We start from the raw sequence: 9,084 nt of genomic DNA on the forward strand, positions 1-9,084 counted from the left end.
TGTATCTCGATTCCTTCTTCATCATTTGTAGGACATTTACTTGAGCTAAGTTTGAAATGGCCTGCAAGTGGACAATTAACAGGCTTTTCTTTGTCCATATTGAACCTCTCAAGAACCTTTTTGATATACTTCTCTTGCGATAACCAGATCAGCCCATGTGATCTGTCACGAACGATTCTCATCCCAAGAATTTGTTTTACTGGATCTAAATCCTTCATGGCAAAGGTCTCACCCAACTCCAGCTTTAACTTGTTTATCCTGCTGATGTCTTGACCCACAATCAGCATGTCATCCACATAAAGCAAGAGAATGGTAAAATTATCATCTGAAAAATTCTTCACAAACACACAATGGTCTGTGGAGGTTCTTGAATATCCATGCTCAGTCATAAAGGAATCAAATTTCTTATACCACTACCTTGGTGCTTGCTTCAATCCATAAAAGCTCTTCTTCAGCTTGCAGACTAGGTGCTCTTTATCCTTGTCAATGAAGCCCTCAGGTTGCTCTATGTAAATTTCTTCCTCCAAGTCACCATACAGAAATGCAGTCTTCACATCAAGCTACTCAACTTCTAAATTCATGCTTGCAGCTATACCGAGCACAGTTCGGATGAAGGACATCTTCACAACTGACGAGAAGATCTCATCAAAGTCAACTCCCTAAAGAATATTTTAGCATTTTACTAACGGGGATCGGGGCGGTAGAAAGCGTAAGTCTATCCCTGCCTCCATCCTTGCACAGGTTTTGATCTTAACCTGTATCCCTGCCTCTATCCCCATTTCATGTCTTCCATCCCCGGTCCAAACAGGGTGAGGCCCCGGTCCACTATATCCCTAGTTTCCCTAATTTGCTACTCTTTTCCATCGACCTCAACAAAAAACCATCTCGCGATACGCCAAATAAGGTGCATGTCGTGGGTGATGACTCGAGCCAAACATGTTATGACATTATCTTAATGACTCTAAATCGTGCAAACATTATCTTAATATTGTAATATTATTTCAACAAAAATATGTTTTACAAATTAAAATAATAAAAATAGTTTTTAGTTGATTAAAGAATAAATATAATTTCTGTCCTTGTCATATGTTTTAATAGGATTTCAAACTCGCATGCCAAAGTCGAGTGGTCATACCCATATCTTTGGAATTACCATACTTTTTGGGTAAATATAAAAAAGAATCGAGTATGATTTTGTGAACCCATAAATAAATGAAAACAAGCCCTACCCTTCGCTGTAAGGTATATGCCCCCAATCTCTCATCTCTTTTCTGTTTTCTTTATGCGACACTACTCGTCACTTGATCTATCAATAAATCTGCTTTTACCTTCCTCTAAAAAAAAGGTCCTGCTCTTCAAAGTTTCCTTGGCTAAGGATCAATGTTGTTGGGTATATCGGCCCTGAACAGTTGAGCCACCGATACTACTCAACTGGATCGTTCTGTATCGAACTCAAAACTAATAAAAAATTATTATATGTCAATCGTGACATTTGTTAAAACCATTAAAATAATTTTAAAATAACATTTAAAAATTTTTGGTATTTTTTATATTTTATTAAAAAATAATCACTTCAAGCTTGCGGCCTATTAAATTTCTGCTAATACTCAATCAATACAGGATGATACGCACCGATACTGATAACATTGTCAATATTTTCACAAGATTCAAGCAAAAAACAGTAACTCTGGCAATCACAATCACAATCACTAATTTATACTTTTCTCATGTTTAACTGAGAAAGTGTTGTGATTGTGATCCACAAACAGTGTCAAGATGTTGAAAAAATCCAAGAATCACAAGGCATATTTTTACAAACATGTTCTAAAAGAGATCAAATTAGGCACACCCTTTGTCATTCTATATATCAAAACAATATATATGGGGACAATGAAAATTTGATAGATAATTTACTTTTATCACCCAAAAATTCACCCGGCCCCTTCACATCTGACCACAAAGATCCGCCATTGGTAAGACCCACCAAATCCACGAATCTCTTCTCGGTCTTTATTCCCTTTTTCCTTTCCCACACTCCTTTAGTACAGAAAGGTCCTTATTCCCCTTTTCCTTTCCCACACTCCTTTAGTACAGAAAAAGACAATTAACTGCCACAAACCCACTATTTACAGATCCCTCCAGAATGATCACATTGATTTAATCAACAAGCCACTTGATCTCTACAAGGTGACATCTCTTCAAAGATGGGCAGTCTCTTCAACCTTGTCGGAGCCCAGTCATCGGTTAGGTCTAACCCACCAAGAATGATCTCTTCAAGATGATCAAACCCATCTTGATAATCCCATATCTCACCTCCTAAGCTTCTAACTTCTTTCAGCAATTCTTCGGCCCGAACCAGCGACTTGCCATCTTCCGTCATGCCGTATCTTCCATTCCCAACGTCCTCCAGGATGGTCCGAGCTTCCTCGTATCTTGCTTGCCTTATGAGGCAGAGGCTTAGGTTGCAGGCCTTGTTAGCATCTGGGTCAATCACTTGGGCCTTTCTGAATACCATCTCTGCTGCAATGTAGTTCATTTGCTGCATGTAAGCCCACCCCAGATTACCCTGTAACCAGGGCAATTTAAAGCTTAATACAACTATCCTCTTGGTAGTAATGATAACTAAACACACCCAGTTTCACTGCCACAATGGCCCTGGGAAGTGGGAACCATAACTTAAGCACAGCTATTAGGAGCTAACATACAAAAAGACCGGAATATTTATGAGAAAAAACACCCTAGCCAATATTTATGGGAAAATATGACGACATTTTCAGAATTTCGTTTTAACATAAATAATGGGATAATATGTGGACCACCAACTAATGTCAAGACCATAGCCACAAATATTGTTGATATCTTGAAAACATCATGATATTTATGAGAAGAATACCCTCGTTGATATTGAACTAAAAAAGTTCCCAATATTTTCAAAATATCAGCTATAACATAACTATCACAATAATACCATGATATTTTGAAGAAATCTTGCTTTATATATTTTGAGTTCTTTCTTATTTTTTGCATGCTTGGCCTCCCCACCATGCCTAAGTTAAAAAAAGCAAAAAATATTGAAAACTTATATGTATTCAGAATTCAGATCAGCCTAGCTTCATCTGAGTTTCTAAGAGCAGGCAAAGCCCTACCAGCACTCTGCAGGTCTCCTGTCTGACGCTGACCTGAAACTTCTTGCCATGTGAGTGAGCCGTTTTTGTTGGCTTCCCATGGAAGACCTCTCCTTTGTATATCATACGAAGCTTCTCCTTCAGTATCACTATCTGCTCCTCTACTCTTCCACATTTCTGTATAACCAACACAATTATTTAAAAGCGAAGGAATCAGATTTAACAGAAATCGTGCAGTCAAGCTCAGTTGGATGCAGTTTCATAATGTTTTCTTGATTTACCTTGTAGAGATCAATGAGGATGTTGTCAAGCGATTCCTGAGCTTGCTTCGAGCATAGATGTCTGAACGATTTGATCGCTTCGATGGCTTCCTCTGCTCTATCTTGCTGCTGCATCACAACAGCCATGTCTTTTAAAGCGCTGTCGACACGGTCCCCTGCGTTGATGGCCTTCCAGAACAGAACGATGGCAGCGTTTGGATCTTTCTCAACCAGCTGTACAATAAGAGAAAATATATTCTGGAGTTCAGGAGAAGAATAAATCGCTCAAACGCAATTCAGAAAAGTCTGGAGCTGATTCAGTGGTCGGGCCCGAGTATTTTACAAAGTACTCGGGCTACACAAAACACAGAAAATAGCTGCACGTTTAGAAGCTTCCATACTCCTGTTACGAACCTAATCATTTTGATCAGTTCATTGCCTAAGGAGATAATACAAAATCATCGCTCAACACCCTCGGCATTTTGTTCAACATACCAATTGCTTTTTGCAGTAGCTGGTGGTGCATGTGCACATGATAAATAGCAAGGACCGAGTTATGCCAAGCAGCATCTAAGTCAATACTGCTAAGCGCACGTGCATGGATGCGCTAATAAATCATTGCTTTAAATTTCATTATATATTAAATTTAAAGGATGCTTTTATTGTGGTAGTCAATCACCATAACTTATGGCAGTATGCACTTGAGTTATACACTGATCTATGAACCATTCTTATGAGGCGTTGGTTTTTCAACATCTTAGGAATCAAACTTTATTGTATATTAGACATGATAAAACCTCGATAGTAAACACATATGATCCATGCAAACAAGGGCGAAAACCACCGTATGGCATCACAGTTCAGTACTACAATATATTTTCTCTAATTTAAATAAGAAAAAGTAAGAATCGTGAAAACCACTTTTGGTCACATGGATAATGGGCTGGGCGCAACACTGTTTTTGCATGAGCCGAAGTTTATTATAGATCTACACACACACACACACACACACACACACACATATATATATATATATATATATATATATATATATATATAGAGAGAGAGAGAGAGAGAGAGAGAGAGAGAGAGAGAATCTGGTAGCTCCCTAACACTTTTTGAACCTACCTGCAGCCTACCAAGATTTGGAAGGATTTTTTCTATTGTTTCTAAAATCTCAACATACAAATGTGATCTACATATTTGATTTTATAGGAATTGACTCTTGGATCGTCAGTTCGGTTTTTATAAGATTTAAAAATCAAACTACTACAATTTTAAAAAATACTCAAAAAGTTTTATGCAGCTACCACTTTTCTTATATATATATATATATATATATATATATATATATATATATATATATATATATATATATATATATATATATATATATATAGGAAAGGGAGACCATCAACCAAAGAAATGTCCAAAATCTACAACCATCGGTTCTCCTCTCCAATGCTTAAGCATCGATCAGACCTCATATATTTGTTCTTTATAATTTTATTTAGTAAAAATATAGACATGTCTTTTGAAATGTGAAAAATCAACTGCTCACAATGCATTTAAAACTTTACAATTCAAAGTATTGTGGGCTATTGATTTTTATTGCTTTAAAAAATGCATATAAACATCCAAAATTCATAATCCAAAAAATGTCACTCACTAAATAAATAATAAAAATTCAATATGTAAAGTCCAATAGATGAAAACCTTGATCATTAGAGAAGAACACGAGGGTTATCATATGTTGTAGATTTTGGTGTTAGATATTTTGTGTGGGCCTACAAATATAATTAATTACTCATTATAAACTATTTAAGGTATGAGCTCATTTAAAGTGATCTTATGCAGTTGGGACATATGACATCTCATAGAGTATGATTATAATAATGTATAGATATCTAATGTGCGGTCACATGTCAATTTTCAATTTTATAATATGCTGAATTGAAAAGAAGACAATGTGACGGTTACAAATGGGTTATGGTCCCCAAAACCATATATAGTGGTGGTTTCTTTTTCCTTCCCCATCAAGAAAGAAACCATTCCTCTTTCATTTGGATTAGAGAAGTAAAAGCCACTAATAGAGGTTTTGGAAGATCAAATTAAACCCCATCAAGATCTACCGACACAATGATGGATTCGGATACGCTTCCACACTATGATTTATTTGGTTTTTTTTGAATGATTTAGCATTAACAAATTAGGGATAAATAAGAATTATTTCTTTAAGTTTTTCGATAATTGATATTAGAGCCTTTGTTTTTGTTGAATCATTGAGATATTCGGGATTTCTTATTACATGATAACCCTTTTGTTCGGCATGAGGATTCAGTTTTGTCTTGGCTTTGGATCGCCAAAATCTCATCGGATTCATGTCCCCATGACTGTCGGCATTAGGGACTGTTAAACAAAAAAACAAAAAAATTTAACATTGCCGAGCCGACAATGCTTTTGGAGGGCAAAGGGACCGATGACCGGAGGGGGGGGGGGGGCACACCCTTCCGGTGGCCCCTAGGATACCAGACGACATCGAGCACCCTGTCGGATGCTGTCTGGCTGTGGGCAGGCACCATCAGGTGCCTGAACAGGAAAGAGAAGGAGAAGGAGGGTTGATGGCCTTCATTGGTTACTCACCAAAGATAGAAGGGGCTCGACGCCCCCCTCCTCCTTCCTACGGTGGGTAAGATCAACAAAAGGCATCTGGCTAGCCGCCAGACACCGTCCTCCAGCGGTTAGCAAACACCATTGGGTGCCTGCACAATAAGGAGGTAGAGGAGGAGGGCACGACGTCAGGTGACGATTGGCTGAGGTCGGCCAACCGCCCCAGCCATCGTCAGGCAGTTAGGATCCGATGGTGGGAGGCCAGGTCTGGTCTCCGTCCGACCTTGATTCTGTCAGGGTTGTGCGGGGCCAGACCCACGTTCTGTCTGGTTTGACCCGACCCGTTGGGCCTGCCTGCCTTTTTCGTTGTAATCGGGTATTCGGGACTCGGGACGGGTCAGGCCTGACCCGACCCGCTGGGCTCATCCGCCCCCTCTCCCTTTTGTTTTAAGATATTCAACCAAATTTGGATTGGGTCTAGTGTGACCCGATCCGTCGGCTTTAGCCCTAGGCCCTTTAAAGCATGAGTTTTGGATCTAGAAAGTACTCATTTATTGTGATCTCACTAAAGAATAAGGCATGACTAGTTGAAAATAGGCACATTTAGATAAAATTATATGTAATTTTCATGCTTCAGTTGATCTATGTTGTTGGTTATGTCAAAAAATATGATCATTGATGAGACTATTTAAGATGAATGTAATGAAGATCGCTTTAGTTCTATGTTGACATGATCAATAGACCGCATTATTAGAAATGTCATTTGGTAAGATAGTGTTATTGAGCTCATCAAGTTATTGTATAATGCATGTTTGTATGATGACATATGTGGAGTGAGAGATTGTTAGATATTTTGTGTGGGCCTACCTATGGGATTCACTCATTATAAACTATCTAAGGTATGAGCTCATTTAAAATAATCTTATGCGGTTGGGCCATATGACATCTCATAAAGTATGGTTATAATAATGTGTAGATACCTAATATGCGTTCATATATCAATTTATGATTTTATAATGAGATGAATTGGAAAGAAGACAATATGACGGTTACAAGTAAGTTATGGTTGTCAAGAAAGAGATCGTTCATCTCTCATTTGGATTAGAGAAGAAGGAAAAACCACTAATACAGGTTTTGGAAGATCAAAACACCATCAAAATCTACCGGTGGAATGATGAATTCGGGTAGGCTTCCGCACTATGATTTATTTTGTTTTTTTTTAAATGATTTAATTAAAATAAACAAATTAGGGATAAATAAGAATTATTTTCCTAAGTTTTCTGACATTTGAACATTCCTTTGGTTGAACGGTCTCCTGCATTATATATATATATATATATATATATATATATATATATATATATATATATATATATATATATATATATATATATATATATATATATAGAGAGAGAGAGAGAGAGAGAGAGAGATTAACTGTTGGATCAAAATATCAAATTAGGCAACGGAACAAGAAAACCTCCGGAAGAAAAGGAACCCCATCCTAGATCGACCACATAATCTAGGACAAAAGCCCGAGATCACCGAGAACCGGGGTGAACTCACGCATAAACAAATCTAAGGGTCCATCGCTAGACACCAACAGACCAAGAAGAGAGAGAGAGGGGAACGTAACATGGCCGGAATGAACCAGAACACCTAATGAAAACAGATTTTTTTTTTTTTTTGAAATAACCAAGGGAAACAGAAATTAACGACACCTTTTTGGAGTAATTTTATTACGAGTGGCCTCGTTTGGTTTAAAAAAAATTGAGATTTAGATTTTGTTTGGACTTTGGACACCTAGACCGCATAATTCGACGTTCTATAATTCAAATAGTTACGTAAGCAAAGAAGAAAACACGAATCCTATTTTTCAACAAGTAATTCTTCATCCATAGCTAAGATCCGAAGTCCAATTAAAGTAAATATATAAATGAATAAATAAGTGTCAATAAGAACGATAATTTACACACAGAATCCTGAAAAAAGGCGGAAAATCATCAGAATCACAAAAGGAAACTCGATTTCTTGAAAAGGAAAAAAAAAGGACGGGAAAAGAGTTAGGAATTCTCAGACTCGATCTCTTCTCGAAAATCTCAAAAAAAAAAAAAAGAAATTCTCTTAGAAAACGCTGACCTGGACGTGCTTGGCGCGTACGTAAGGGCCATCGCCGGCCGGAACCTTGTGTATGACATGGAACGGATCCTTCCGGCCACCTCCGGCTGTCGGACTCGCCTGGCCGGTAACATATTTTCCCGGGGGCGAGAGTTTTCCGGCGGCTGCTCCGTTCATCTTTACCTTGCGCTAAACGGAAACATGTCCCCGCCTCTAATTAATACGTGAAAAAATGGACGAACTTGGACGGGATGGCAGCCACGTACATGCTGGCTGGTTCCCGAACCTCAGACGGCCCTTTCTTCGAACGCCACGTAAGCACCAGTGGAAGGCGACCGTACACGGTTGTGCCACCCACATCGCTATCGCCACGTCGGAAAGAGTGGATGGACGAAAAGGGACCCCTCTGTCGGCTATTGATTTGCACTTGTCACCTTTCGTATGAGAGTGAATTCGTCTTTTAGGAAACTCATTTTCCTGTTGACTGAAATGTCCTTCACCAAATATTTAAATGCGTTAATTTCCGGATGCTTTTGGCCAGACACCGTGGAAGGTTCAGTGCACGATTGAAGAGTAAAAAAGTAATCTGGATAGACTTTAGTGTCGTTGTCGTTAAGACTAATCACTGAGCTGGGTTTGGATCTATGACTGACCCGTATCCACTTGACCCGATTTTGCTACTCCTTTCGTCCCTGAGTAGGGATGTCAATGGACCGCCCGCCCCGTCTCAAAACCCGAATCTTCATCCCCGGGATGGATTAACCTCCACCCCTGCCTCATCGTCGTTTCATGTCATCAATTCTCAGTCCAAAGCGGGGCGGGGCGGGGCGGGGCGGGGCCCCATTTTTCATCGACCAATTGTCATCCCTTACAAGGATGCGGGGCAAAGCAGGGATCGAGGCGGGGTGGGAAAAAGCAGAAGTCCCATTTCTACCTTCATCTCTCCATGAGAATGAATTTTTAACCTTCAT

General features: G+C 38.9%; 1 protein-coding gene across 1 annotated transcript; it reads right to left on the minus strand.

Moving 5' to 3' along the window:
- Positions 1-2,029: 2,029 nt before the first annotated feature.
- Positions 2,030-8,290, minus strand: LOC149819255 (protein SULFUR DEFICIENCY-INDUCED 2-like). The gene is made up of 4 exons (XM_089986366.1): positions 8,135-8,290; positions 3,407-3,619; positions 3,147-3,302; positions 2,030-2,566 (listed from the first exon to the last, which is right to left on the minus strand). The coding sequence occupies exons 1-4, from the start codon at positions 8,288-8,290 to the stop codon at positions 2,162-2,164; spliced, it is 930 nt and encodes a 309-aa protein (XP_089842492.1). The 3' UTR covers positions 2,030-2,161.
- Between the last annotated feature and the right edge of the window lie 794 nt (positions 8,291-9,084).

The sequence above is a fragment of the Nuphar pumila genome, chromosome 13 (assembly GCF_984573655.1).
Source record: "Nuphar pumila chromosome 13, dmNupPumi1.hap1.1, whole genome shotgun sequence".
Classification (NCBI taxonomy): domain Eukaryota; kingdom Viridiplantae; phylum Streptophyta; class Magnoliopsida; order Nymphaeales; family Nymphaeaceae; genus Nuphar; species Nuphar pumila.